General features: G+C 56.5%; 13 protein-coding genes and 1 non-coding gene across 14 annotated transcripts; 7 read left to right on the top strand and 7 right to left on the bottom strand.

Moving 5' to 3' along the window:
* Positions 1–139: 139 nt before the first annotated feature.
* On the top strand, positions 140–1,042 carry L226DRAFT_452674 (uncharacterized protein; the record flags this gene model as incomplete). The annotated part of the gene is made up of 5 exons (XM_067675079.1): positions 140–197; positions 279–418; positions 483–667; positions 792–880; positions 951–1,042. The coding sequence occupies 5 exons, from the start codon at positions 140–142 to the stop codon at positions 1,040–1,042; spliced, it is 564 nt and encodes a 187-aa protein (XP_067541246.1).
* Positions 1,043–1,760: 718 nt separating this feature from the next.
* L226DRAFT_529131 (glycoside hydrolase family 2 protein) lies at positions 1,761–6,287 on the bottom strand. The gene is made up of 22 exons (XM_067679536.1): positions 6,056–6,287; positions 5,965–5,995; positions 5,786–5,904; positions 5,713–5,732; positions 5,556–5,655; positions 5,408–5,493; positions 5,340–5,356; positions 4,947–5,281; positions 4,756–4,888; positions 4,667–4,703; positions 4,485–4,603; positions 4,376–4,422; positions 4,226–4,319; positions 4,131–4,145; positions 3,846–4,058; positions 3,699–3,777; positions 3,558–3,632; positions 3,441–3,489; positions 3,325–3,368; positions 3,140–3,257; positions 2,597–3,033; positions 1,761–2,427 (listed from the first exon to the last, which is right to left on the bottom strand). The coding sequence occupies exons 1-22, from the start codon at positions 6,203–6,205 to the stop codon at positions 2,166–2,168; spliced, it is 2,580 nt and encodes an 859-aa protein (XP_067541245.1). The 5' UTR covers positions 6,206–6,287; the 3' UTR covers positions 1,761–2,165.
* Positions 6,288–6,313: 26 nt separating this feature from the next.
* Positions 6,314–8,737, bottom strand: L226DRAFT_549501 (MFS general substrate transporter). Its single transcript, XM_067682685.1, has 8 exons — positions 8,336–8,737; positions 8,259–8,278; positions 8,100–8,207; positions 7,948–8,046; positions 7,665–7,886; positions 7,106–7,606; positions 6,894–7,034; positions 6,314–6,797 (listed from the first exon to the last, which is right to left on the bottom strand). The coding sequence occupies exons 1-8, from the start codon at positions 8,570–8,572 to the stop codon at positions 6,614–6,616; spliced, it is 1,512 nt and encodes a 503-aa protein (XP_067541244.1). The 5' UTR covers positions 8,573–8,737; the 3' UTR covers positions 6,314–6,613.
* Positions 8,738–9,027: 290 nt separating this feature from the next.
* L226DRAFT_529129 (alanyl-tRNA synthetase domain-containing protein) lies at positions 9,028–10,977 on the top strand. Its single transcript, XM_067679535.1, has 4 exons — positions 9,028–9,285; positions 9,357–9,736; positions 9,796–10,112; positions 10,173–10,977. Exons 1-4 carry the CDS (start codon positions 9,153–9,155, stop codon positions 10,837–10,839), a joined length of 1,497 nt encoding a protein of 498 aa, XP_067541243.1. The 5' UTR covers positions 9,028–9,152; the 3' UTR covers positions 10,840–10,977.
* Positions 10,975–12,089, bottom strand: L226DRAFT_116675 (uncharacterized protein). The gene is made up of 3 exons (XM_067672177.1): positions 11,678–12,089; positions 11,595–11,619; positions 10,975–11,511 (listed from the first exon to the last, which is right to left on the bottom strand). Exons 1-3 carry the CDS (start codon positions 11,944–11,946, stop codon positions 11,110–11,112), a joined length of 696 nt encoding a protein of 231 aa, XP_067541242.1. The 5' UTR covers positions 11,947–12,089; the 3' UTR covers positions 10,975–11,109.
* Positions 12,090–12,490: 401 nt separating this feature from the next.
* L226DRAFT_476547 (MFS general substrate transporter) lies at positions 12,491–14,835 on the top strand. Its single transcript, XM_067676712.1, has 9 exons — positions 12,491–12,987; positions 13,039–13,058; positions 13,116–13,223; positions 13,275–13,360; positions 13,417–13,429; positions 13,504–14,106; positions 14,162–14,278; positions 14,347–14,487; positions 14,554–14,835. Exons 1-9 carry the CDS (start codon positions 12,802–12,804, stop codon positions 14,738–14,740), a joined length of 1,461 nt encoding a protein of 486 aa, XP_067541241.1. The 5' UTR covers positions 12,491–12,801; the 3' UTR covers positions 14,741–14,835.
* Positions 14,836–14,888: 53 nt separating this feature from the next.
* Positions 14,889–14,960, top strand: L226DRAFT_t23. Its single transcript has one exon. It is a non-coding gene; the product is annotated as a tRNA-Cys (tRNA).
* Positions 14,961–15,676: 716 nt separating this feature from the next.
* Positions 15,677–17,262, top strand: L226DRAFT_452574 (NIF-domain-containing protein; the record flags this gene model as incomplete). Its single annotated transcript, XM_067675073.1, has 4 exons — positions 15,677–16,720; positions 16,778–16,894; positions 16,954–17,068; positions 17,129–17,262. 4 exons carry the CDS (start codon positions 15,677–15,679, stop codon positions 17,260–17,262), a joined length of 1,410 nt encoding a protein of 469 aa, XP_067541240.1.
* An 829-nt stretch (positions 17,263–18,091) lies between these two features.
* L226DRAFT_529126 (Snf7-domain-containing protein) lies at positions 18,092–19,502 on the bottom strand. Its single transcript, XM_067679534.1, has 5 exons — positions 19,205–19,502; positions 18,877–19,054; positions 18,694–18,808; positions 18,515–18,626; positions 18,092–18,454 (listed from the first exon to the last, which is right to left on the bottom strand). The coding sequence occupies exons 1-5, from the start codon at positions 19,380–19,382 to the stop codon at positions 18,384–18,386; spliced, it is 654 nt and encodes a 217-aa protein (XP_067541239.1). The 5' UTR covers positions 19,383–19,502; the 3' UTR covers positions 18,092–18,383.
* A 688-nt stretch (positions 19,503–20,190) lies between these two features.
* Positions 20,191–21,538, bottom strand: L226DRAFT_453139 (longevity assurance proteins LAG1/LAC1; the record flags this gene model as incomplete). Its single annotated transcript, XM_067675110.1, has 4 exons — positions 20,191–20,289; positions 20,351–20,575; positions 20,639–20,929; positions 21,068–21,538. 4 exons carry the CDS (start codon positions 21,536–21,538, stop codon positions 20,191–20,193), a joined length of 1,086 nt encoding a protein of 361 aa, XP_067541238.1.
* Positions 21,539–21,886: 348 nt separating this feature from the next.
* On the top strand, positions 21,887–23,410 carry L226DRAFT_549495 (RNA-binding domain-containing protein). The gene is made up of 5 exons (XM_067682684.1): positions 21,887–22,210; positions 22,288–22,558; positions 22,617–22,716; positions 22,769–23,198; positions 23,252–23,410. The coding sequence occupies exons 1-4, from the start codon at positions 21,977–21,979 to the stop codon at positions 22,944–22,946; spliced, it is 783 nt and encodes a 260-aa protein (XP_067541237.1). The 5' UTR covers positions 21,887–21,976; the 3' UTR covers positions 22,947–23,198; positions 23,252–23,410.
* Positions 22,965–24,046, bottom strand: L226DRAFT_608022 (class I glutamine amidotransferase-like protein; the record flags this gene model as incomplete). Its single annotated transcript, XM_067685878.1, has 6 exons — positions 22,965–23,180; positions 23,238–23,312; positions 23,363–23,512; positions 23,570–23,823; positions 23,885–23,921; positions 23,984–24,046. The coding sequence occupies 6 exons, from the start codon at positions 24,044–24,046 to the stop codon at positions 23,085–23,087; spliced, it is 675 nt and encodes a 224-aa protein (XP_067541236.1). The 3' UTR covers positions 22,965–23,084.
* An 841-nt stretch (positions 24,047–24,887) lies between these two features.
* On the top strand, positions 24,888–26,624 carry L226DRAFT_565512 (uncharacterized protein; the record flags this gene model as incomplete). Its single annotated transcript, XM_067683808.1, has 3 exons — positions 24,888–25,085; positions 25,139–25,587; positions 25,640–26,624. 3 exons carry the CDS (start codon positions 24,888–24,890, stop codon positions 26,622–26,624), a joined length of 1,632 nt encoding a protein of 543 aa, XP_067541235.1.
* Positions 26,625–26,709: 85 nt separating this feature from the next.
* On the bottom strand, positions 26,710–27,647 carry L226DRAFT_116554 (dUTP pyrophosphatase). Its single transcript, XM_067672176.1, has 5 exons — positions 27,430–27,647; positions 27,271–27,380; positions 27,110–27,211; positions 26,991–27,061; positions 26,710–26,931 (listed from the first exon to the last, which is right to left on the bottom strand). Exons 1-5 carry the CDS (start codon positions 27,591–27,593, stop codon positions 26,866–26,868), a joined length of 513 nt encoding a protein of 170 aa, XP_067541234.1. The 5' UTR covers positions 27,594–27,647; the 3' UTR covers positions 26,710–26,865.
* Between the last annotated feature and the right edge of the window lie 65 nt (positions 27,648–27,712).

Below are 27,712 nucleotides of genomic sequence, written 5' to 3'. Positions count from 1 at the left end.
CACGGAGAAACTGTCCCCAGCCACATCATCGCGAGTGGCAACCATTTGCGGGCCGGTTATTAGTCTCCTCCTTCCGCCCTCCATTCCTTTCTCCCCTCCCTCTTCCGCTCCTCCCACTCCTCCCCTCGCCTTCGCCACCATGCCCGGCGACATTCTCAACAAAAGAAAGATCGCTGTCCTTGGTTCTCGCTCCGTCGGTGAGTACACGCCCCTGTCCACGCGACCCCCGCCGCTCACGGTCCGCATTTCCCCCCGTCCCGGCGCGCCCCCCCGTGCAGGGAAGTCTTCTCTCGTCATTCAGTTCATCGAGAACCATTTCGTCGAGTCCTACTATCCCACCATCGAGAGCGTCTTCAACAAGACCGTCAACTACAAGGGCGTCGACTACGACTGTGACATCATCGACACCGCTGGTCAGGTGCGTCTTCGCCGTCGTCCTCAGCGTCAGAACCACCATCCGAACCGACCCCGACGTCGTGCAGGATGAATACACCATCCTCAATTCCAAGCATGCCATTGGCATCCACGGCTTCGTCCTCGTGTACTCTGTAACAAATCACAAGTCTTTCGACATGATCCAAGTCGTCTACGACAAGATTGTCAACTTTTGCGGCATGAACTCCATCCCGTGTGTAATAGTAGGCTCTAAAATCGACCTCCAGAACAGGTGTGTACCGCATATATGCACCTTGCAACCCCTCCCCGTATCCGCCTGCTTCGTTGTGGCGTTGTTGCCCTCGTCGCGCCCGACTCGTCACCCATACTTTCACTTTTTCTCACAGACCATCCAGACAGGTGCAACCACAAGAGGCCGAGAAGCTCGCCGGAGAGCTCGACGCCGCACATATAGAGACTAGCGCAAAGCAAAACATCAACGTTGGTACGTACTCATTGTCACTTCAATATATGCATCACTGTCAGGTTTACTGATGGGGCTCGTTTCTTAATAGCGAAAGTCTTCGAGCTGTGCCTCGCTGAAATTGAGAAGCGCAAACCGAATAACCAGGCTGAAGTCAAGGGCACTGGCTGCACCGTCATGTGAACGAGTTCTGGGAGACCCCCCAGCCCTACCCAGTCTCGCATCGTCACCATTTTCTCAAGACCCCTCATCAACCATAGAACATATCGCATCGCTTGCATACATCTCCATAATGGTCTGTATCACCCTGGTACCCGCTATGCCTTGGGATGCCGGCAATCCGTCCCTCCCCCTCGTCTCCCTTCTCCCTCTTTCTCCCTCTCCTCCCTCGTTCATGACTGACACATTGCTATCATTGGGTTGTCGTTTTCCTTCTTGTATATTTGGACTGTGATTGACATTCACCCCTCCATCTCACTCGCTTCGCCGGTCGCTTTTCCACCCCCTTCCCTCTGCATCGCCGTCCCGTCGTGTATACAGCTTGTACGATTCCCCTTGTCACTGTGGTCTACCTTAACCCCTCCATGGGGATGCATTGCATACGTCACGTGTACAGCTCTCTCCCCAGCGGTTCGTAATTCGTCATAAATACCTAACTTACGCTCTATATTGCATCCTTTTCATCTCCTCTATCCTCACCAGTTGCTCGGCTTGCTGGTTACTCGCCGCAGCGTCGTATGTTCCGCCCGACAGCTATGCGGCGCGTGTCCGGGCCAAATGCCGGTGACTTGGATAGCGACAGTGACCACCATGACAAGGCCGGCGAGTCAAGAAGACTCAAGGAACGTAGACCCCAGCCAAGTTCCGTGGTACGGTACGCGTCCTGGATTCGCTCTTTTGAGATTCATTCCGGCTACTATCCTCTCACGAAACGCAGAGCTATAACGCACATCTTCGTTTGCCGGCCTCCACAAGCGCGGAGGCCCGTCAAATGATTACAGCATAGGACATCCCGCGCAGCTCGCTCTCCATTCTGTATTGTACAACATCCCAACCACAAGCGGCTCGCTCGGTGTTTGGTGCTCGCTGTTCTCCGTTACTTTCGCCCCCTTCTGCATGTCTCACTCTGCACCCGTCCCTCTAGATCCGTGCTTCTCCGCTCGTCACCACCGCTCTTGTCTACCTCACCGCCCAAATGAGCTGCCTCCGGAGTCTGGAGTCACCCCAGCCCTGGGACCGAGCCAGCACGCCAACGACTGCGCCTGAATGCCTGAACGTCTGAACGCCGGAATTCGGTACCCAGATCTCACGCGGAGCCATCTCCCAGGAACCGCGCAAGCACCTTGCGCCCGTTTAGACCCTGCACGGACACCACCTGTGGGTCGTCCGGCACGAGGTCGATCGCCTGGTCGGACCACGTCGCGTCCTCTGCGCCCTCGACGTCGAGGATGAGGCCCTTGATCGGCTTCTTGGCGGACAGCGTGATGTGCCCGCCACCGGAGCTCACGTCGATTTGCAGCCCGACTGCTTCGCGGGTCGGGAAGTGGACGTACTTGAACGGCTCGGGCCTGGCGACGGTTGCAATGCACAGCAGTCATGCGACCCCGGGGAGCATGCAAGACCCGTACAGCAGGGTCCGGCGCGGTCCAGAAGCAGGAAGGTGTGTGTGTATGCGAAGGCGAACGGTCAGGTCAGTGGACACACAGAACACGCTTAGAGCGGGAGACGCCGACGCACCAGTTCGCGTACCGCCCGAGAACGCTTCCATCGGCGTCGAGGAGGCGCGCGGAGACGATGATCGTCCGCGGAACCTCGCTCAGCTTCGTGCGCGTGGGCTGCCCGGGGAGGGCGCCCTGCCAGAGCTCCGTCGCTGCGTTGGGCGCAAGCGTGACAGCCTGCGAGAAGCGTTCGCGCCAGTCGGAGTGGAGGTCGAACGCGGTGACCTCGAGCGTGGCTTGCTTCGGCTCGAGGGTGCTGTTCGTGCCCCAGACCTCGAGCACGGTCTCGATCGTGAAGAAGGCGGATGAGAGCTCGTCCGCGTACGTCTTCTTCTCTTTGCGGGTCATGCCCACCGTGTAGGGCCGCAGCTCGCGCTTGATGGCGAAATAGGCTGGCTTCGGGCGCAGGAAGTAGTCAACAATGGCCCACGACGTGACCGGCCAGCAGTCGTTGATCTGTCATGTGGAGGAGCACGGTGCGTACGCGTTAGTCGTTGCGAGTCATGCACATCTCACACGGGACTTGTAGAAGGCCCGCGAAGAGGGTGGTTTGGACGCTCACCTGCCACACCAGCGCGCCCGCAGTGTACTCCTTGCCTCTTCCCTTCCAGTTCCGCCGCCAGAGCCGGTAGGCGGACGCCAGGGTCTCCGCCTGCATAATTTGTGTGTAATACACGTAACTGCCGCGTTACCCATGGGTCTGTCAGATGGCCGCCAATCACGCACGATCAGCCCGGACGAACTGACCTCTCGATGTCGAACGCGTGCTTGAAGTTCTCCATGAGGTACAGCTGCGTCCGACGCGGGGTCAAGTGAGCTCCGGGGGCTCACACGGGCTCAATGGGTCAATGGGTCAAGCGTACCTCGATCCTGCGCTCGAAGCCATCGGCCTTGTTGTGGTTGCAGTTCGTCCTGCGAGGATTGTCAATCGGTACGTAAAGTGTGGACGCCACCTTCCGGTGGTGCGCATGTGTCCGTACCTTGACTGGGGGTACCGCTCCGACTGGTCGCCCCCGAGCCAGTAGTCCACGGTGCGGATGTTTGGATAGCCCTGCCTGAAGGACGTAAAACAGCCGAGGCGGTGAGCACGGGAATTTTCTCGCAGAAACGCATATACTGACATCCCGAACTCAGACACAAAGCGTCCCGCGAGGATATCCCAGTTGTGCCATGGCTCCTGGGATCCATGCCAGACGTTCCCTAGGCAATTGTCAATCACTCAACATTATGCCCACGCTAGAATATTCCGACAGGGCAGGGCAGCTCACACTGGTGGAGGTCGCCATAGCGCTTGTCCGTCGTTTCTTTCCCGAAGCCGCTGTACGGCGAGCTGCGGTGATAGTGGATGTCGGATAGCCGTTCGACGACAGACGGGAGAAGCCGCTCGTAGATGTAGCGTGCGGGGAAATTGGTCTTCCTGAAATCAGACTTCTCATCCGAGTAGTCGAGCTCCAGCTTGTAGGACTCGGCCACTTGATAATCTGCAAGTTCCCATCGATCGATGTCAGCCTCGGAGTACAGTGCAACGTCAATGTAAATGCAAATGGACGCGCCTTCGTTGTTGCCGGCTGGGAAGGTGGAATATCAGATTGGGGGTGAGTACTCGGCCGAAAACTTCTTGAGGATTCAGATGGCGTGCTCTGCTCACCGAAGATCACGATGGAAGGATGGTGTCGGAGCCTCTTCACGTTCTGCTCGGCCTCGACCTCAACGGACTTCGTGAATGACTCGTACGCTGGGTACTACGCGGAGCAATGAGCACATCGGAGTCCCACACCAATACAGCGGCTGTATTTACCTGGCCGCAGCCGAACATGAAGTCCTGCCAGACAAGGATGCCAAGCTCTGGGCCATTTGGTCAGTGTCGTGCTACCCGATGCACTGTTCACATGCATGCGAAGGCTCACCGTCGCAAATGTCGTAGAACGCATCCGCTTCGTAGATACCCCCGCCCCAGACCCGGATCATGTTCTGGTTGCCGTCCACGAGAAGCTGCAGCCATTGTCGGTACTTCTCAGCGGTTAACCTTGAGGCGTTCACGAGGTCCGTCAGCTGGGTGGAGGAGTGGCGGCTTCCGCGAATTGCTCACCTTGTCAGGAAAGAGTCCGCCGGAATCCAGTTTGAACCTGCGCGAAGCCTCAGGCCTTTCCCCCCGGCACCATTGCAGCAAGAGCGTACCACCACAGAATATCCGGATGTTGTTGATCTCGAAGAGGAACGAACGCCCCTCTTGTCCTTCCAGCTCGTCCTGCACAACCACTGCTCGACGAAGTGCAAACTTTTGGGTCTTAGTGTCCAATAGGTGCCCGTCCTATAAGCCATCCCTGTCAATATCCGCCCGCTCGCAACTACCCACGACTACGGCTCGCCTTATTGGTGATCTGCAACTCGACTGAATAGATGGGCTGCTTGCCATAGCCCACTGGGTACCACAGATCCACGACGCCCGGCGACAACTTGAAGTGCGCCTCTGCCTTGTGGCTCTTTATAGGTATGTTGCTCTGGCCGATGACGAGCTTGCCTTCGGGATCCTTCACGGACACGACCGCCACGCTGTGGTCATCCCTGGACAGCTCGAAAGTGACGTCGATGGTCACCCCAAGCTTCTCGTTCACCCTCGAACGGATGTCCAAGTCCGTGATGCGGGTGGTGTAGGTCTCGAGGCGAATGGGCTTCCATGGTCCAACAGTCATGAGTATCGGGCCTGCCAGAGCAAGGTAAGGCACAATTGTCGGCGATTTGTTAGTGGTATGCCAACTGACCCCAGTCCCAGCCATAACTGCAAGGACGTTAGCCATCCTCCTCGGTTTCTACTGGGTCAAGCACTGACTTATACTGTGCCTTGCGCACGTGCAGACGACTAGAATCGCCGTTCCAGAGGTTGAATTTGCCATGCTCCTTTTCGATTTCGCGGCCCTTATGCAGAAGTCCTGTGTTCAGCGGGACCGTTCCATAAGCATCAGATACTATGACCATACCTTGCGGAACGCGCTCGAGAACGTGAGCACCAGTGTGTTCTCCCCAGCCTTGATGTGCTCCTTAACCGGTACGCGATGTCCTACAAACTGGTTGTCGGTTCTGCAAGCATGCATAGGTCAGTATTGAACGTCCGGCGTGCCTCCTAACGGTACCTACTCCAATATCTTGTGCCCGTTCTGAAAGGACACTGTCAGCAAGCGAAAGGGGTATAGTTCTTGCAATCACTCACTAGTTCTACAACCGCAAATGTATCCAATCCGTCGAACACGAGATCGATATTGTCCGAGGCCACCTCGGCTTCGCTCGCGGTGAAGGATGTACAAAATGCCCATTCCGCTTCTCCGATCCCTGTATGGGTAGGGTCAATCAGCGATGTGAAGACATCCGAATACTCCGGGTCTAATCTACATTGAACATCCCACTCATGGAGTCCGATGAACTGTCCTTATAGGTCAACGCACTGATCACAACCACGCACACCACGTCCGAACACGCTCACCGGGTCTGGTATCCTCTGATAGCCTAGCAGCTCGACGTGCACTGTGGTCGGGAAGTGCTTCACAGGCAGCCACTCGCCCTCCTTCATGACCTGCCCGCCGCCAACCTGCGTGAACGTCCACCCATCATGGAGCTCCCTAGCTGTCGCCATCGCAGTCAGTGCGTTGTCGTAGTACAGGACAGTCAGAGTTTGTGCTCGCAGGTCCCTGACCTTGGCTTCAGGCTTAAAAACATTCGAGCGTAGGCTTAATTAAGTAGTGCGACAGTCAGCTGTTCATGGCGGACGAGGGGGAGACTACCCCGAAATATCCCCGGCGCGCACTATCGTGCCGTGACCCGTCCTCCGTCAGATCGCGATCGGATACATACATATGGACTGGCCGCCCGCCGCTTTCGCCTTTGCCACAAAGGACCTCCCAGGCAAATACCAGTAGAAATACAGTATGCATTAGAGCAGATGATAGCATGTACTACGCGTAAACAGTACAGCGAGACATAGCAGAGCAGAGTCGCAATCGTACGCGTTAATGTTAACGTTCCGGAGTCCAGGGTCGTACGCTCATGGGATGTACCGGAAGCCGGCGGGCCTGCCTTGCTCTTCCTCCTTCTTCTCGATGTCGCGGTTAAGCTTCTCTAGGTGCCTCTTGAAGATATAGCACATAATGATGCACAGTCCGTTCGTGGATATGCAGATGGCGTAGGAGTGTGCGTACGAGGGGCCCCAGTTCTTCGGCCATACGTATCTGTGCAACGGCAAGTCAGGAACGACAATGTCAGTCAGTATCAAGGTCGTGACGATGCCGGGATGGCGTGGAGAGTCATGGGAAGTGTGTACTCACGATCCGGCGATGTTCCCGAGCTGCGAGAACGCGTTGATAAACGCGAGGGCGACGGCACGCTTAGACGGCGGACGCGCGATGGAGTTGCTAATCCAGGCGAGGAAGATAATGAAGCCCGCATACGATTGCGCCATGAGGAACCTGAGGGAGCGCACGTCATCTCGTTAGCAAACGGAGGAACCTTAGAAATGTGGGAGCAAGCAGGTACGCACAGAGAGATATACCGGGCGGCAAGGTTCATCGTGGAGATAGCGATGATGAAACCGACGATCCCGAAGGAGAGTGAGGTGGCGATATGCCAGAACCGCTCGCGCGAGCGGTCGGAGTGCCGACACATGACGAATGCGACAAGTGTCGCAAACACCCATGGAGGCGCACAGAGGAGGAGTGTGATAGTGGAGTTGTAGCCCATGGTTGCGCTGAGGGTCGGGAAGAACGCGTTGAAGGACAGGGAGACGACCAAGCTGGTCAGGGCGAGCGCGAGCCACCAGACCTTCCAGTCAGTGAGTGCGAGGGTGAAACCGTGGAAACGACCAAGAGTTTCGGTTTGCTCTTCGTCGCCGACACCGACATCTTCCTCCATACGCTTCTCGGCAAGGCGGACCTCAAGCGGGCTCAGCCAGCCGTGCGAAGTCGAAGGGAAGTCGGGGAGGATGAAGATGGCGGAGATAGCCACGAACATGGTGAGGGCGCCCTCGATGTAGAAGAGCCACCTGGGCACAACAGACTGCTGTGAACATCATAGCCCGAAGAATCGGATGAAGGACTTACCGCCATGCGGAGTGACCAAGCTTCCCCTCCATGCCATCCAGAATGCCAGAGGCAATGAGGGAGCCGAACGCATTGCTAATGAGACTGCCGCAGGAGAGAACGGCAGTGCGGACACCAAGCTCGGAGCGCTTGTACCACTTGGAGAGTAGGAAGAGTGCGCCAGGGAAGAAAGCAGCCTCCACAAAACCGAGGAAGAATCGCGTGAGCAACGCTCCCACGAAGCTGGGAAGCAGGGTATGGTCAGATCCCGGAACCGGACAAGGTCGAAAATGAGTAGACCCACTCCTTGGTGATGCCAGTCAGCGTGGATATCATGCCCCAGACAACCATACAGCAGGGCAGGTATATTGACGGCTTCCCAATGTAGTTCAGGAACATGTTTCTACGAATCTTGTGAGCACAGAAACACAGAACTCGCGTACGAATGTTGCTTACGAGGGTATTTGCATGAGGATATATCCGACATAGAGGATACTGAGGAGGGTGTTAAACTCCTGGCCCTTGAGGTTCAGGTCCTCCTCGAACCCACGTAACCGCGCGGCGCTGAATCCTAGTGTTAGAACGAAGTCATTTGGGTCTGCTAAGTATACTTACGAGGCATTGTTACGATCGATCTACGAGGGCAAAGTGAACAAGCGCCGATGATCGGAGGAGGAAGAAAGGACACATACGTAGTTGAGGATATATATGACGATCAGGATGGACATTCGTACATCGAGCTTCCAAAGGAGCTTCTTCTCGAGTTTCTTCCTTGCCTCATGTCCACCAAACTCCTCGTCACCCAGGTGCTGCGGGTCCGCCTCGACGTCGCGCGTGTGGTGAGGCTGGTCTGCATGTTCGTCGCGATCGTGTTCGATGCCCACGTCGGAGGTCTTCTCGAGTTTTTCGAGGGAGGGCGTCGAAGGCATGGCAGCGCGTGAGGGGGTCGTGGCGCGATGAGGGACTCCGAGAGCAGGGAGACAAAACTTCCATCACGTACGGGGAGAGGCTTATAACGGCTAGAATGAGCGCCTGGCCAGAAGCTGGAGAAGAAAGCAGATGCCATCCCCACAGGCCAAGAGTGCAGCACGCGCCGGAATATCGTTCGGACCTGGGGTTGCGGGGCTAAGCTGAGCTAAACACCTGGACAAACCGTGAAGCCTCTCATTTCCCCCAGGTTTTTCCGTCGCGTACCTTGTGTCCCGCGCGGTTACTCCACAAATCGCTGGCTCTCAATTCTCCCCTCTCTCATGTCGGAGTACAAACTTCTCAACCACAGGGCATGTCGGAGGATGAGCGGAGTTTGAGGAACTCCCCGGTCCGCCGGTCCGCTCCCCGGCAACGCATATCGTTCTGATCGGAGGCGGGAGGGACAAGGTGGGAACGGACAGGCTCACGAAGCTGCTCGAACTTGGTAACATCTCGTCGCACTGCCTTACAAACGTACCCGGGTGCGTGCTAACGAGTCATAAATCCACCTCACTTCCTTGCAGCCAGCAGACACCCATCATGGCAGCGGCAACAGCGACCCTCAGCCCACCGCGAACCACCCCGCCCACGTACCACCGGATCGTCTCCCCGACGCTTACGATCCCCACAGATCCGCTCCAGTCTATCCCGGTCGGGCTACTCGCCTGTCAACGTAAGATTCCGTCCACATTCCTGCGTTTAGGACTTCTTGACCCAGTCTCGATCGCGGATCTTCGCACACAGGTGACCCGTTGCTGAGCGAGCTTGCCACAACCGCTGTAAGTTGCCGCGAGTCACAATCGCCCACAGTTCCGTCCAACGGAAGGGAGGGAAAGAAGAAGAAGACGCCCCCAACACCGAGTGCGCCGCTCGTCGAGGTCATCTTGCACGACACCATTATCTTCCCCGAGGGAGGAGGACAGCCGTCCGATGTCGGCATCTTGACCAGTGCCGATGGAGAGCTCTGGGACGTCGTAGAGGCCAAGAGACATGGCGGACATGCTGTGCACTATGTCCGTCTGAAGCCTCAACAGAATGTCGATCAGGCTCTGAAGGCGTTCAGCCCAGGGGCACTGGTCGGTGTCTCCTTGGGGGAAGAAGGTTCCAAGCGACGGTTAGATCACGTACGTCCTGTAGCCTGGAGCTGCTTCTTGCACAGTCTGAGCAGCATGTCCGTGGATAGGCGAGCATGCACACGTCACAACACTTGCTCTCTGCGGTGCTGGAGAACAAGCTGGACATCCCGACCTTGGCCTGGTCGATCACCACGCATCCTGGTCCGGGCTATGTCGAGATCCCGCGCGGACTGTCCCCAGACGAGATCGCGTTCGTACAGGATGAGTGTAATAAGCTCGTCTTTGAAGGCCGCAGCGTACATGTGGAGGTCGAAGAACTCGATGCAGAGGGCCGCGTCTACACCGGAACGAGCGTAGGCATCCCGCAAGACTACACCGGGGGTGTCAAGCGGACAGTGATCATTGACGGCATCGACCGCAACCCGTATGTTCTCTGTGGCCTGCGGCATGACAGTCAGCTAATAGGCATTCTTGTCATTCACAGTTGTTGCGGAACGCACGCACCGACCATACATAACTTGCAACTCTTCCTCTTCCCACACACGGAGACGCTCTCCCGCTCCACCGCGACCTCCGTTCGACTCTACTTCCTCTCTGGCCCGCGCATGCTCGCGCACCTTACCTCCTCCCACACTCTGCTCACCGCCACGGCTGGCATTATGAGCTGCGGCGCGCCTTCAGTGCCCGAGCGTGTGCAGCAGGTCGTCGACGAGCGTAAGAAGGCGACCAAGCGCGTCGAGGACCTTGAGGCGGAACTAGCCGCGTCCATCGCTAGCGAGCTCGCCTCCACAACTTCCGGGCAGGGCAGGGCGATCGTGCTGCACAAGCACAGGACGGACGACAGCACGAACGCGCTTGGATTCTTGTCAGCGATCACGACGGCCTTCTCGACCAAGATCAAGGAGGGAGTACCGTTCTTGCTCGTGCTGTCGTCCTCGCCGTCTGCGCAGACGGGGACGAGCACGACCGTCGTGCTCATCTTCGGGTCGGATGACAAGAAAGTGAAGGAGGTGGGCGACGCACTGAAGGCGAAGCTGAACGTCAAGGGTGGCGGCAAGGGATCACGGTGGAGCGGGAAGTTCACCGGGGTGTGGAAGGAAGCGAAGGAGGGCCAGGCGGTGGCGAGTGCCTTGGAGTCCGTGCAGTTCTAGAGGTGGTTCTGTCTTTCATGTAGACATACATCAGGTCAGCAAGGCGTATAGGATTCGTGTTGTGTATGCTGTAGAGGATGTAGGAATCATGATTACAAGATATTGTACAACAAAACTATATGGATGAGTGCGAAACTGGCATGTGTGCGTGCGTCGGCGCGGGAGGACGGTAGTAGGCTACTTCGGCTCGGTGGACCCGTCTTGAGGTGCTTGGAGAGCGCCAGAGTTCTCTCCGCCGTCGCTGTAGACTCCAGCACCTGTACAAGTTTCTTAGCTTCGCCAGACACAAGCACTTGACTTAACCGTACCATCGTCCTCTAAAGGGAGCTCTCCGCTCATGGCCAATCCCTCCACTTCCGAAACGTCCTCGGAGCCATCACCGTCGCTCAAACCCCAGTTCTCCATACTTGTATTCGCCGCTTGCGCTTCCCACTCCTCGAGGTCGACATCTTCCTCCATGTCCTCTTCGGGTTCCAGATCCTCCTCGACGTCCATATCGTCGAACGCAGAGTCGGTCTCCATAAACGCCTCCGAGTCGGTGTCGAAGAAGGCATCGTCATCCTCGTCCTCGTCGTCGCCTGGGACATAGTCGCCGTCGGAGGACTCGACATCCGAGTCTGAGGGCGGCTTGATGCTGGAGAAGACGTTCCGGCATGAAGGGCATGTTCCGTGCTGATTGAGTTCAATACAGGAAGCGTGAATGTGAGTGACTCCGAGAAAAGCGGAAATGAAATGGTGTTGGATTAGGCACTCACTCGTCCGCGAATCCACTCAACAAGGCTGGAGCAGAAGCAAACATCGGAACCATAGCCGGGAAGGAAATCGTAGTATGACGCACCAGGCTCGACAGAAGATGTGTCCACACCCAACTAGCTTTGTCACCCCGGCTAGTTCGTCCACGTCCGACTCTCCGGGTGATGCCTCGCCGAGCCCTTCATGCGCCTTGCCTTCCAACACAGCTTCAAAGGGGTTTATGCAGATGGGACACGAGTCCTCCAGGGGTATCTCCTCCTTCACCAGGATCGGCAGGCGGTTAATGGCAAGTTCAATGCGCTCTTGCACCGAAAGGTGAAGCTCCGCGACGTCCAACGCTTCGTGGTGCTCCATCGGTCTTCGTGCAGTGTATCGTATGCAAGTCGTAAGAGTTGCAGTCCTGCGACGTTGTATCAAGGAGACATAGGGTCGAGCTGAAGCAGACCGAGAAGAAATCGGGGTCCGATTCAGGGAGCACACTGGCAGAGGCAGAAGCGGGGAATAGGAGGAGCGATGGGCGTCTGAGCGTGGCGGGTGGGACAACGCGTAAACAACGTTCGCGTCTGTCACGTGCGCGTGCCAACGCGTCCACGTTCCCGATCCGGATGTAAGTATCTGCCTTCTCTTCCCGCTCTTCCACCATCTGGTGAGTACGAACACACGATCTCCTGTCATTTACTCAATGTGTGCCCTGTAGGCAATGGCAGTACATGTGTTTTGATACAAGCATCCATCATCGCTGCTCCTTTCAAGATGTGCTATTGTAGAACGATGGCCATCCTGATAGGACTAAGCCTCACTTGCGGATCCCTCATGAATGGCATATCTTGCGCGCGTCGAGAAAAAAAATTGTGACTTCGCTGAAACACTCACAGCGCGATTATTTGCATCTCATCTCAACCAGCAATCGACCTGCCGTTACGCTATGCATGCATAGGTGGCGAGCGGACAGGCTCAAGTCAACTGACCCCGCACCGACGTTGGTGTCAACGCGGTGCGACTTCGGCTGCGAAGAACTGTCCATCCCACCGGAACGCCTTCTCCAACCTTCTGTCCTTGTGATCACCTCCGCTGCCCTCCCACGCGCCATATCCAGTATCGGCAGTCCTCACCCTTCCGTTCATAAGCAGCCAAGGTTTGGATTGATGCAGAGCGGGGTCTCTCTGCGGCCGCCTTCGGTCTTTACGGTCTCTGCTTCACTAGACAACCATGACTTCTTCGAGGACCTCTTCACAAGTCGAGGATAAGAACCCTGAGGTAGGCATCAAGCCTACGGACGAGGACCCGGACGCGGAGTTCGGAGGGCTTGAAGCACGCAGGAAGCTTGAGCGAGGACTCTTGCGCAAGCTCGACCTGCGCATGTCTATCCTCATTGTCATCTATATCTTGAACTATGTGCGTGTCCATTGCCCCTTTCGTACATCTCCCACTGATTACTCCTTACAGATTGACCGCAACAATGCAGGGTGAGAGTCCTACAGGAACTCAAAGTTCAGTTCATGGCAGTTGAACTTGCGCATCAGCGCTGCACGTATGCGCGGATTCGAACGCGACCTCCACTTACAGGGTACGGAGTTTGCGACGCTGTTGTCCATACTCTATGTCGGGTACATCCTCATGCAGATACCATCGTGAGTATTCTGAATGTGACTGCTTCTCTCAGCTCACTTCGAGCGCACTAGGAATATGTTGCTCAACTACATCGGAAAGCCGTCGATATATCTCCCAGCGTGCATGATGGTTTGGGGAACACTCTCGATCCTAACAGGTCGGTCTCCGCCGTCACCTACACAAGTCCCCATACTGATCTGGCCTCACTAACAGGAATAACGAACAAGTGAGTCTGAGCGACAAAAGTCCTCTTCCTATCTCCGTATCGCGACTAATCTCCCTGAAATCTACCACGGCTAGCTTCATCGGTGCGCTTCTGACGCGCTTTTTCCTCGGCTTCGTCGAGGCTGCCTTTTTCCCCGGGGCGCTCTTCCTCATCTCGAAATGGTACAAACGCAGCGAGCTTGGCACGCGCACCGCGCTCCTCTACTGCGGGAACATCATGTCGAATGCCTTCGGGGCGCTCATCGCCTCGGGCATCCTCGACGGGATGGACGGGAAGCTCGGCCGCGCTGCGTGGCGCTGGCTGTTCTACATAGAGGGCGCACTCACGATCTTCGTTGCGCTGTGCGCGATGTTCATCTTGCCTGACTTCCCGGCGACGACGGCGTGGTTGACCGAAGAGGAGCGGAGGCTTGCAAAGAAGCGTATGGCGGAGGATGCCGGTGTAGGCGATGAGAGCGAGACGGAGGTCGGCGGGCATGCAGCAGGTCTTTGGTTGGCCGTGAAGGATTGGAAGGTTTGGTGGATGGCAGTCGCGACAACGAGCCAAGTGGTCGCACTGAGCTTCAACGCGTACTTCCCGACGCTAAGTGCAACGATGGGCTTCGACCCTACCGTCACCTTGCTCTTATGCGCACCCCCGTTCGTCTTCACGGCGATTATGACATTCATCATATCCAGGTCAATGCCTGCTGAAAATTCACGGCTAGCAGACTACTAACCGTTCGTTCCACAGGCACTCTGACAAGACTGGAGAGAGGTTCTACCATATTGCTGTTCCTACTTTCGGAGGGATCGTTGGGTTTATCATCGCTATATGCACGATGAATACTGCCGCAAGATACGTCTCGCTGTGAGTACGATAACGACTTGCCACAGCCACAGCCAGGCGGGACTTGACCGACTCTCCTCTGCCTGCAGATTCCTCATGGCCAACTCATACTCTGGATTCACGGTCCTCTATACGTGGGTCAGCAACTCCTTCCCGCGACCACCTTCCAAGCGTGCGGTTGTCGTCGCGCTTGTGAACGCGCTCTCGCAAACGGGCAACGTGGCCGGATCGTGAGTTGTGTCGAAAATAATGTTGCATCAACGTGACGTTCGCTGACGGCGGAATGTGGTGAACAGATATGTCTGGCCAAGTGCGTGGGGCCCGACCTATCGCAATTCATATGCCATCTGCATCGCGACAGCCGGATGTAACATCGTGATGTGCTACATCTTCAGGTTGCATCTTGCTCACTTGAATAGGCAGCTTGAGAGAGAAGAGAAGGAAAAGGGGTTGGTTGAGATGGGTTTCCGGTATCTGCTCTGAGCCACATGAAGCAGTTTGAGTCATGTAGCTGACAGTAGCTCTGCGTGCCCTAGTAGTTGCGGTAACTTTGTCACCTCCGCATGTATACTAGAAGCGCCTTTATGTTTTTTGTCAACAGTATTATTATTCTACGGACAAACACCGTCGTGGCCTTATAGCTCAGTGGTAGAGCACACGATTGCAGATCGTGCGGTCCCGTGTTCGAACCACGGTGGGGCCTATATCCCTTTGCATGTTATGGTCTTTTTTGCGCCAGATTTTCTATGTGGAGTTCTCGTACCAACTTCGTAGTCGTTTCGGGTGCTATCCTCCAGGAGGCACATCAAGCGACAAAGACCAGCGTTGGTTGGGTTGCAACTTAGTAGCAAGGCGGTTCCACAGTACACTCGTGTTCGATTGAGAAACCAACTTCAGCGCATACCGTAAGAGAGTGCACGAGGGGTGGGACGAGAAGAGACCCTTGAGAAGGGCGATGGCTTATCTTGCGACCGATGGGTGGCAGTCTGTGCAGAGATTGGAAGGCAGAGGGCGTCGATATGGATCGCACGTTGGAGGGGACTACGAGGGCGAAGCACGTGTATCTCAATCGATTCACTCAGTTTCGAGACAGAATCGGAGCAGTGAGAGAGTTCGGACAACGGATCGGCGGAAAGAGAGCTCGCAGCCGTCTGGACTGGGCGGTCGGCACAGCGAAAGACATAGAAAAGCAGAGGCAGCCGTTGGGGACTGAAGCAACCCGCGGCCGCAGGTACGATGGGCGAAGAGTGGCTGAGACAAGTCCGCTCACGTTACGCGCGCCCGTGGTCTCAGGCGCAGCGGACACTCGACCGTCTCCACCAACCTTCTCTTCGACCCTCCTCGTTCTCCTCCCACCTCCTCGCCCTCGCCGTCTCCGCCTTCCTTGAGGCCGCCCTCTTCGGCGTCGGCCTCACGCCCATGAACTCCCTCTCCTACCTCTCCCGCCAGTTCGATGTCTTGGCCTCGCCCCGAACGCCACCAAGCACGCCTGCCACCGAGCATCCGTCGTTTCCGCTCGACGGCGAGCGTCATACACGGCTCAAACGCTCGGGCTCAACGAGGTCGTTCCTGGTGCCCCAGCCCTCGACTTCCTCCGCCGGCTGGTCCCTGAGGCGGTCCTACTCGTCCCCCGCCGAGGTCAATCCGAGCATCCTCTCTTCTGCATCTTCTCTTCTTGCACCTGCCCTATCGCGCAAGGCATCCCCAGCCCGGCCCTCGTCACGACGGCCGTCCGTCTCTTCAACAGAGAAGGGCAAGGCCATCCGCCCAAAAGGCGGCGACGCGTCTCCAGCCTTCCGGCACTTGCTCTTCGTGCGCATCATCCTGCAGCTTTGGCATGCCTTCCTTGCAACACTGCGGTCCTTCACGAGGCCCGCTGCTGCGCCCGGCATCCCGGCAGAAGAGACAGCGGTAGACGACAATTCGGATGAGGAGGAGAAGGACACCGAGGACGAGAGTAGAGATGAGAAATCGCCAGCACCATCTGTATTACTAGATTCTTCGCAGCCTCCTCCATACCAGCCCGCAATTCCATCGCCACTGTCCCAACCCGACATATCCTCACCCCTGTCAAAGTCTCCGTCGCCGCCACCTTCCAAGCTCCCACCCCCACTACCCACAGGTACTGTGTCAGAGAAGCCGATCCCGCTCTCGCTCTCGCTCTCAGATCACAAGTCTGCCTCCGCTACGCTGACGCCTCCAGCTACTCGCTCACGCTCGGTGACCCCTACTCCACCAACAAAGCAGACGCCATTTCACCAGCCGAAGACGCTTGTGCTTGATCTGGACGAGACACTGATTCACTCTACGTCACGACCAATACCGTCCGCGGGCGGATCTGGGTTGTTCGGCTTTGGCGGCAGGAATAAGGGCGCAGGGTACACGGTTGAGGTCGTCTTGGGCGGGCGCAGTACGCTGTACCATGTGTACAAGCGGCCGTTTGTGGATTATTTCCTTCGGAAGGTGTGTGGCCATATTCCGCTGCACCTCCATGTTGCCTACCGACATTATGTCCCTCAGGTGTCGCAATGGTACACACTCGTTATCTTCACGGCCTCGATGCAGGAGTACGCAGATCCCGTCATTGATTGGTTGGACGCTGGGCGCGGTATTCTAGGTCGTCGTTTGTTCCGCGAGGTAAGCGTCCAGCGTTGACAACCCCACCCCGAAACCTTGACTGAGCGCTCCCGTTACAGTCATGTACACAGCTCCCAAATGGGTCCTACTCAAAGGACCTATCGATAGTCGAGCACGATCTCTCTCGAGTCTGCCTGATAGACAACTCGCCTGTCTGTTACAGTATTAACGAAGGTGCGCCCCCCTCGCTGGACTTGTCTGGTCGCCCGGAGGCTCACCCGTCCGGACGATCAGCGAACGGGATACCAATAGAAGGCTGGACCCACGATCCGCATGACGAAGCCCTGCTCGATCTTCTCCCTGTCCTCGACTCCCTCCGCTTTACCAGTGACGTCCGGCGCGTGCTCGGGATCCGCGGTTTCTCATGACCCCCCTCGCACGCCCTGCTCCGCGCCTCGTCCGCGTGCGCTCGCCTTCAGACCGCATGTCGCGGGCGAGGTGTATGCGCCACGCCGCATGCGCTCGGTGTGCGAGAACAGTTACGAGTCAGGATTGACAATGCGATGCCGTATCATGCTTCCTCTTGGTGTCCGGATCTTTAGTGATTCGGATCAGGTGTCCCTTTCGTTAGTCACGTCGTCATTGAAGAACTATCGTCGAATCACCTAATTATTCCTCAACTTACTGGTCGCTCTTGCAATCCGCCTCATTTCATTTCCACCTCTCCCTTCCCTTCCCCCTCCACATTACCCCCATGGTCCCTTGTCCCCTTTCCCGCACACCGGTGCATCCTCCCTGCCAAGATCCCCCTTTCGCGTTCGCCGTTCTCCCGCCCAATAGCACATTCATCGCAATCCGTCCCCGACCCATACCATCATCATACCACGTTCCCGTTCCACCACGGAAGTCTGTTTCGCTGTCCCGAACACCATTCCGACGACGCATGCATCATGTTATCCACGCATTGAGCTATATAGTAGCAGACTAATTGCTTACAAGCGGCCCGCCGCCACCTGTATATATGTACGTACATAGCGGTCTGGCCCGAACATCATCCATCATCCTCAGTCATCTTACAACCAACCGGGCATGTGGGGGTGTTCAAAGTATAATATGTGTGGTCACTCTCTCGAGATGTGTCCGTTTCTTGTTCAGGAATTCTCCGTTTGTGGTTATGCGGGGCATCAAGCGCCCATACCAAACAAACCGTCGAACGAGAACGTCAACCTGGATCGAAACCGTCCAGGTACTGAGCGTCTCGTGGTAAAGATCTACTTGAATTCGTGATATATATATAATCAGGCTGCGGACGGACAAGGTACATTGCGAGATCGCTTCGTCGTGAGGTGGGATAGCACTAAAAGAACATGGTCGAACGCTAGGAAAGGCCCGGGGTGATAATGTACTAACACAGATGTCAATGATTAGGCAAGCAAAACAGAGAACAGAAGGAAAATGGCAGAGTGGCGGGTGGGGCGGGGTTGGAAAACGAGTGTCCGGGTGACAGGGGAATACTCCAGCAGGGATGAGCGCACGGGTGATGGCACAACTACATGGCCAGTGCGGCCTGCAACTCCTTGAGCTGTGCCTCCTCGTCGTCCTCGACCGCGGCTGGTTGTCCTGCGCGCGATGGATACGGTCAGCATGGCAAGGGAGGACGAAGGAAAGATCGAGACGCACTGTCTTCCACTCGGCTCGCACCTGCGGGATGGTGTATAGGGACCTGATCTGCCATAAGCCTGTCGTTGAGCTCTTCTTGCTCCAGATCGGCCAACTCCTGCTTGAGCTCGTCCTTGCGGGCCAGATATCAGCACATCAGCCACATACACAACAAGCGACCAATCGCTAGCATGACGTACTTCATCGAGCTCGACCCCGACAAATGTACTGGACGAGATCGTCTCTCCGACCTCGTTCGCGAGCTGCATCTGCTCTTGGATATCCGCCATCGTCTGGTCAACCTTGTCGATTGACCTATGCGTCAGCCACACAAGCCGTCAGCATCGGGGTTCGGGAACGCAGAACAAGGAACGGGGACGCACAGCTTGCCGTGGATGTCCTTGAGCGCGCCAGCAGCCTTCTTCATCGCGGCCATGTTCTCCGCGTTGAAACTCGCAGACTCAAGCGTGTTGACTTGCATCTCGAGCTGGAAGCGGGTGTTCTGCAACCGCTCAAGCTCCTGCTCCGTCACCTTCTTCCGTCGCAAAGCCGCAGTTGCAGCTGAACCGGATACCCGGCATGGTCGTCACAGAAGATACCAGAGCACATAGATAGGTTGAAGTGCACGATGAGAACAAAGGGACGTTGAGTACGAGCACCCGGATACACGCCGAGGAGGCGGAGGAAGACAAGACGGGCTGGACAACTCACCAGCCTTGTTCGAGACCGCATTCGCCTTAGCTTTCTTCATCTCCTCGTCAACCTTCTTATGGAGGTACTCCTCTTTCTTCTCGATCATCTGCAGCTGCTGCCGCAGCGTCACTATCGCGTCGCGCGACGACGTCTTCGGGTCGCGCCGCCCTCCAAAGTAGCTCATGAACCCGGCCATCATCGTCGTGTTTGTGCGCCAAATGTCGTGCGTTGTCTAGGGTGCAAGGATAGAGGTTGAATGCAGGAGAATGGACAAAGGAAGCGGAGTGGCAGAGGCAGTAGGTGTGGGTCAAAGTACGGAACGGTGAAGCGCCCGATGCGCTAGGGCCGCTGTGCTTTGTGCCGTCACTACTCGATGCCCCCGATAAGGAAGGTCTCTACGATTGACTGCCTCGTTCGTTGTCTTATCCTCTTACTCATTTTTTCTTGACTCCGTCATCATTGAGTTCGGAGACTACACAAACGGGCCTCAGATTGTCCGCCGCTGAAGACGTCTCAAGCACCGCGTTGGACATGCCCTGACATGAAACGATAAGTACTGCTAACCGCAGCGACGGGAGTCTGGCAAATTGGCAATGTTCGAACAACCTGGCGCACTGTGCAGTCTCTGAACGAGACCCCAGCTCCGCATGGCTGCGATCTCTCGCTGCGTAAGTGGGGGTACCAGGATGCCGCAGCTACTCAGTAGGACCTTCCGCAGGCCCCTTTCTCGAGCATGTATGACTTACATCGAGGATGTTCGGTCGGCTCAAATGAGCGGGACCGCACAATATGACTCCGCAACATTCCAATAGAGCATGATGAGTATGCATTTTCATTCCAGCCCCGTCCAAGCAGCGACGTGGAAGCCCGTAGGTATTAGAAGAAGCAAGTCTATCGTGCGGCGTGTCCTCTACAGAGATAAGTTAGTCGTCTTTTTTGTCGTCGTCGTCGCTGCGGACGGCATCAGCTCCAATTTATGTAGAAGGATGTTAGAAAGGTGAAACTTACTCCTCGTCATCACTTCGTGAGTCCTCCGCGCCCTGTCCCGTAACTACCCTGTATGCGACCCGGCAGATCATCCAGAACCAGACGAGCTGAATGATCTGTTACGAAACTCCGTCAACTCATGAACGGAGATGAGCCCAATGTGTGAGGATTACGTACCTGTAGTGCGATCAGCATGGCGAGGAATGCGATATATATCTCCTTGGTCATGAAATGGCCGCGTGATGGGTCCCATACACGGGGAACGGCATATTTCGATTCCCAGGTAGCCTTAATTGCCAAGATGAAGAGGAAGTGTCGAGTAACGAGCCATGACAAGAGGAAGACCACGAATGTCACGTCACAGAGCATGGACATGCCCAAGTAGCGGAACATTTTTGCCAACTGTCAAAACCGCACCAGTTAGTATGCCCTTCACAGAAGGGAAGGAGTCCGACGCGGACATACCGGCAAGAAAATGTCACAAGCATCCATGAGAACCATGATTAGGCATCCGATACGCGTGTAATTGTAGAAATAGCTGCTGATCATGAGCGCGACAGTGATGAAGTGGTGCGCCATCATTTGCCAGTGGTCCGTCCTGCGGGCCTCAGCATTGAGGATGAGGATCTGGTGGATGTAGAACGCGGTTTGGAGGAGGTAGTAGAACTTGACGGGGCCGGCGATGGGTATATGGGGATAATGTGTCCACACTTTGATTGGGTTGAGGACGTCCGTGGGCAAGCGCGAGTGAACGTACTGTGAACGGCAAGCGCAATGACGCAAAGCCCGCAAAACAGGAGTTAGCATTAGCGTCTGCATTTCCGTACGGTCACGCGTCCCATAAAGCCTGACGGTGTAATGGCACCGTGGGAGACGGAAAACGGAGACACGCACCAGACCAAAACAAAACTGCGCGGTGTAGTATATAACGGACCAACTCTGCTCGGCGAAGCGGGTGACGCTCCTGTTCAACTTCCGCTGCTCTGCAGGCGTCACGGGCGAGACCTCGCGCCGAGCGTATCCGTTCCCGTTTGCATAACCGTTAGTCTTTGCAACGCCGTTGCCGTTGGTCTTCGCAGAGCCATTGCCGTTGGCCAGCGCGAGCTTCTTCCGCTTTTGATTCTGCAGATCTCGTCTCAGCCTCCAGCGCGCAAAGGGCTCCATCAGGAAGACACGCGTCACGTCGCGCAGGATGGCCATAATGGCAATGGCGGTGACGATGATGAAGCCGTCGAGGAGACCGGTGGCATAGTAGTTGCTCTCCGTGAACGAGTCGGGGTGCTGCGGGGGTGCTGTGGGGTAAGAGAGAGTGAAGAAGGGCACCAGCTGGGCCGGGAGCCACGCCGGGGCTTGAGCAGTATTCATGACAGATAGTATAGAGATTTGTCACGTCAGCAGGTCATGAAACAGCGTCGGGAGGGTTGCGCGCGTCGGTACGGGGTGTCCGATTGCGGGGGCCGGGGTTACGCGACGCGAGGGCGGGGAGCGTGTCGCAGCGCGGGGCGTGTACGAGGCCAGAGACGGGGGTGGTCGTGGTCGTAAAAGAGATGGACAACAGCGCTCGCCACGGGGTCGGGAGGCAAGCAGGCAGGCCTCGTAGCTGATTCCGAAACGCGCTGGCCGTTTTCGCTGGCCGCGCGATACTGCAACGGGCGCCAACGCGCGCTCGCGTGGGACTGCCCAGAGCGCCCGCCGTACGTACGAACGTTCTGCAGTCCGACGCGTGCGCTGCTCGTCCTGCCAGTTCTTCCTTCCTGCCTGGCCTCTGCTCTCCCTCTTCCGTCTCTTCTCTCTCCCGCAGCCATGTCGCAGCCGAACACGACCCTCTACATCAAAAACCTCAACGACAAGGTCAAGAAGGACGAGCTCCGCGGACAGCTCTTCGCGCTCTTTACGACCTATGGGCGGATCATCGACGTCGTCGCCCTCAAGGGTCCCAAAATGAAGGGCCAGGCGTTCGTCGTCTTCACTGACCTCGCGGGGGCAACCGCCGCCATGCGCGGCTGCGAAGGTATGGTCTTCTATGATAAGCCAATGGTGCGCCGTCCGTCTCAAGTGCTGCTTGCATGTGTGCCCCTTTGATGCGAACGCTCCCGCCCACTGCACCCCCACAGCACATTGAGTACGCAAAGACCAAGTCGTACGCCACCCTCCGGAGAGAGGACCCCGACTTTGTGCCTCCGACGTCGATTCATGTGCAAGACGCGCCGAACGGCAGGCTCGCAGCGGCGAACGGCGCAGGCGAGAAGAGGCAGAGAGACGATCGGATGGACGAGGATGCACGCGACGTCAAGCGCGAGCGGACGGACGATGATGACGACGATGACGAGGAGATGGAGATCGAGGACGATGAGGAGAGCACAAGGCCAAGTGGCTCCGCAAATGGTGCGCAATCTATATTTCGGCTGGCGGCTCGCACGACGCTCACGTACGGGCGATTCAGGTCAGATACCATCCGCGATACAGCAGCAATCGGCGCGGCTGATGTGCCTCAACCTACCACAAGAGGTCACGGACGACGTACTAGCAGTACTATTCCAGCAGTACGTATCAGCCTTCCATGCAAACTTGGGTCGAGCTGATGCCGTCTGTCAGGTACCAAGGGTTCCACTCGGTATCGGTTGTGCCATCACCGACACCAAACGCAAGTGGACAGAGAGCAAAGATGGCGTATGTGATGTTCGACTCACCCGACTTGGCGTCCGTTGCAAAAGAGGCACTCGATGGCTTCACACTCAAGAAGGGATGGGTGATGTCCGTTTCGTATATCTAGCTTTGTATTCCCAACCGTGTAATCTATATCGCAGCGCTTTCGCCTTCAGATACTTGCATCCAATCGGCGTTCGTATATTGGTGTGTGGATCATACATGTTGGCTACTAATACAAGTTACAGGTGCTTTTCGGTGTCCTTCACGAAGAAAGAGCCTTGTCAATAGCCTCCCCTACGCCCTTCGCTGAAGCGGGGTTCTGGCCCGTGATCAAGTTGCCATCGACAACGACATGAACCTGGTATGCAATACAGAGGTGAGACTGCGCTCAATGGCATGTGAGAGTTGTACTTACGCCCCATGGCTCAGGTGCCTTCTCGAACTTGCCGCCGAGCTCATTGATGCGCGACTCGACCAGGAACGGAATATCCTGCACCAGATCAAAACATGACGACAATACTCAGGCGGGATGAAGCTTACCTTGACCTTGTTCACCTGCTCTTCCTCAGTGTTCGTAAAGGAAGTCGCGCGACGGCCCTTAAAGATGCTGTCGCCGTTCGCATCCTTGGCACCAACAAGCGCCGCGGGTCCATGGCACACAGCAGAGGTAACCTTGCCGGCTTGGAAGAACTGCGACTCTCCATGTTACAAGGCTCCTCATGTTCCTCCTAACGGAAGGGTACTCACCTCGGACGCGACCTTGGCGTTCACAGGGTCCTGGGCAAGGTCAATCACGGGTCCATGGCCGCCGACATAGAAGATGGCGTCATAGTCGGAGACGTTGACGTCCGAAAGCTTCTTCGCGCTTGCGAACTTCTGCTTGACAGTCTCGTCTGAGAGAAAACCGACGTCGTCCTTGAAATTCTGCACGCTGCTCTCGTCCACGGGCGGGTTCGCGCCCTTGGGGGATGCGAAATCGATATCGTACTTGGGGGCGAGGACTGGCGAGCTGCGTGAGACAAACCTGCATGTACGAGGGCCGAAGTATTGTGGCGGACGTACTGTAGTATGGATGCGCGGCCTCGGGGAGGTACCAGCCCTGCAACGTACCTTGCACTCAGCAAGAGGCGTCCAAATTGCGCATTCAACGAGTTTACTCACAGTCTGAGCACCCGTGAGGGTCTTGTCGGCGGAAGTGAAGACGAAAAGGATGCGCTTGGACATGTCGGACTGTCGAGTGGTTGTGAGTGAGATCAAGGATCGATGCAGCGCTCCGGAGAGTGCGCGGCCTGCCTTATATATGTTAGCGATGCATGACGCTATCGCTGACTTTGGTTCCGAGTGGGACAGGCGTCCGGGAGTGCATGAACCCTTGAGCCGGTTGGGAGTGCGAAGAACATGACAGAAGGACCGAGAGGCTAGAGCCCGTCCTAGCGGTCTACTTTCTCATCTACTGTATGTATGTCCTCGCAAGGAACACATTAATCCAAGAGTACTCCCCCAGCGAGAACTCCTTTACTGTGGGAATGACGTCAAGCTGACTAGATCATTTGACCTCAGCGATCGAAACCGCGGTCTGAACGAGACCTACTCTGAATTCGGTTATGTTAGAAACAGCCCACAATGCACATAATAACCTTATCTCTGATGTTGCGTTCACACCTTGTGCTAACGACGTCGACTGTAGAAATAGCAGTAGCTAGCAACTTCAATACACATCGCCCGGAAACCTGGGGTCCATGAAAGTGCTTGGCGGTGGTCAGTGTGCGATCTTAACCTCCGAAGCTGGAGCTCCACGCATTTGTGGTCCGAATTATGTCTTGGTCACGTCCCGACCGGAATCGGTGGCGGCATCTGACCGACAAGTATGTTGTGACACGGGCGATGTCACACTTGCCCACGGTCCTGATGGCGCCACGTTGCGCAGTTGCGGGCCGGCGCTCGGCAGTCGTGTCACCCCCAGTACCCAGCGTTCCAGTTACTCAGGCTAGTACTACGACTACTCCGTCTATTCCACTTCCCACTGCGCCTGGGCAAGCTTCACTGCTCTGTCTCCGTTTTCCTTATGTCTTCATCTGTACGAGTTGAGCTCCCGGCGTATTCTCATTCCTTTGAAGTCCAAGTATCACCGTCGTCGACTATCCGTGATGTCAAGCACGAGATTGCCAAGGTCTGCCCCGGCTCCCCGAACCCAGCGGGCCAGCGGCTTATTTGGAGAGGCCGCTTTCTAAAGGACAACGAAAAGGTCGAAGATGTCTGGAAGGTGCGTCGGTCCTGATGCGCAGGCGCGATACATGTGGTAACGGTTCTGTGCAGCCGGAGGACTCCAAAGTCATTCACTTGGCCGTGCATCCCTCTGCTTGGACGTCTGCCCCGCCAGCAGCCTCTGCTCATGCTGTTGATTCGTCATCGTCATCATCGTCTCCTCGTCCTACACCCACGCAACAACCTCGTCATTCTGCTGGACAGCCTACGCCTACCCCCACTTACCAGCCACAACTATCACAAACCCGCCCTGCATACCCTCATGCCCCCTTCCTGTCTGTGGCATACATACAGTACATTCACAACCTAGCCCTGGGTGTTTTATCGGCGGGTGCCGTGACTCTCCCGACACAACCATCCATCAATGACCTCGAAACATGGCGTGCAGCGGCTCAAGCTCTCTATCGTAGTAGAGGATGGTCGTGGCCCAGCGTATACGACGAGCCTTTCCCATCTGGAAGTGCAGAACAGGGTGCTGTGTACCAGACGGTGACTATCGAGTGAGTATCGTCATAAACTGTTCAACGTACACTGCTCACAGCCGTTCGGAAGGGGTTTCCCGTATTTGCAGCTCGCAACACCTGGAGCCACCCCGACGCCTGCTCAGCTCCATGCGCTTCGAGCTCTATCGTACACCTTCCCCATCCTGTCAATGGCCAACGATCCCATGCTCTATGTTCCTCCTGTTCCTTACCCTCCACACACCCACGCCACTGCCACTAACCTCAATGAGCGTCTCCAGCAATTGGGTCTTCCTGCTCTTCGTGTTGCGCACAACCCTGCAGCTAACGTCAACCCCAATGACCCGAATGCTGCAAACCCGCTGGGTGTCCCGGGAGCAGGAGGGGCAGAGATCCGCGCAATCCCCGTACGGGCACTGATGGTGCCTCTCATGATGCTCGCCTTCCGTACCCTCCTACTTCTCTACTTCTTCTCACCGTCACAACGACCACTGTTCGGCCTGCTGCTCAGCGTATGGATTCTGTACGAGGCGTGGAATGCGATGCGCATGGTCCTAAACGAGGGGGAGCGCGGAGCGGACGGTGCCGTCAATCCCGCGGCACCCAACGCACCTCCAGAAGCTCAACGGGCAGCCCCTGCCGCCGCCGTGCCTAACGCGAACGGCGTTGTCCCAGTCCCAACTGCGGGTAGGACAGGGTTGAACGTTATCCTCGACCGCATGGCCACCATCAACCTTGCCGCGGAGGACGCGATGCTGAGCAGCGACGTGCCTGCGTCGCCGCCGACGCTCGGCCAGAAGACCAAGATGTTCATCACGCTGCTCTTCATGAGCCTGCACCCCGCCGCTTGGGACCGCCGGCGGACGGCGCTCAGGCGAAGGGAGGGCAATATCCGCACGGAGGCGAACGCGCGCGAAGCCGCGGAGCAGGAGAACGCCGATGGTCAGCAGGGCGAGGAGGACGAGGCAAGGGCGAGGGCGAGAATGCAGATGGTCCAGCGGCATGAAAGGCGGCCAGGGTGGATCAGGGAGTATATTCAGAGGGTGCAGTACACGGAGTGGGTGGATGACCCGTAGATCTGGAGACGCAATGCTAGCGGTTGATACGGGTGTGTGGATGCTATGTAGGATATGTCGCGTAACGTATTGGAATGGATTGTATAGATGAATACACTGCGCTGGTGGCGCCTTGGTTCAGCAACTTGCTAGGGCCGTCTGTCCCCCTTCTCTACTGTCTGCTTACGGAGACAAGGTTCACTCGGAGGCAATCACTGGTACTTGTATATCTGAACCATGGCCTAGACATAGATCATCACTGTTACAAAGCGTTGTGACCCCCAGTCGATCCAAATCCTCCTGCTCCACGGAGAGTCGCATCGAGATCCTGTGAGACGGAGAGTGTCAACATAGGTGAACGCAGAGAGGCGTTGGTGAATCACTGACCTGAACTTCTACGACATCCGGAGTTACTATGCGCTCAAGGATAAGCTGAGCGATCCTGTCACCCTCATTCACTGTCCAACTATCAGAAAGGCTTCAACGCAACGACCAAGAAAGCGCACCAGTGAAGTCCTGATCGGAGAGGTTGTACAGGAGAACAAAGACAATGCCTCTGTAGTCCGCGTCGATGACACCAGCACCAGTGTCAATCATGAATTTTGATGCTTTCATGAAGTTCTGTCGTGAGTTATAATGACGTAGATAGACGTTGCGTTCGACGTACCGAGACCACTCCGGGGCGCAACCCGTCCATACGTTCCTGCTGGTACTGCGACAGATATCTGCGTGTCAACGAGAGCCTTGCCTCGCGCCGGGATGACTTTGGTCTCGGCACTGGATCACAATCAGCTCGCTGTTCCTGAATGACGCGTCAGACACGGACCTGTACAGATCGTACCCCGCTGCAAGAGCAGAGCCACGCGTAGGCAGGCGCGCCTTCTCCGAGTGACGCTTTATGAGGAGGCCGGCGACGGGAGCAAGGTCAGACTTGTCGGTTTCGGGAGACATTCTACGCTTCTTGAGTTGAGGGATATCGGCGTCGGACATGAGATGAAGGTAGAGGTAGAAGTGATGGAGGTGAGGTGGCACGGCCGAGACGCGAGTGTGGCAAAGGTCATTGAGACGCGTCGTCGGAGTCTGGAAGCGTGTCAACTCCGCCATCCTTG

The sequence above is a fragment of the Lentinus tigrinus genome (genome assembly GCF_003813185.1).
Source record: "Lentinus tigrinus ALCF2SS1-7 unplaced genomic scaffold L226scaffold_2, whole genome shotgun sequence".
Taxonomy (NCBI): Eukaryota; Fungi; Basidiomycota; class Agaricomycetes; order Polyporales; family Polyporaceae; genus Lentinus; species Lentinus tigrinus.
The sequence above is the reverse complement of the archived record's forward strand: the minus strand, read 5'-3'. Positions and strand labels throughout refer to the sequence as shown.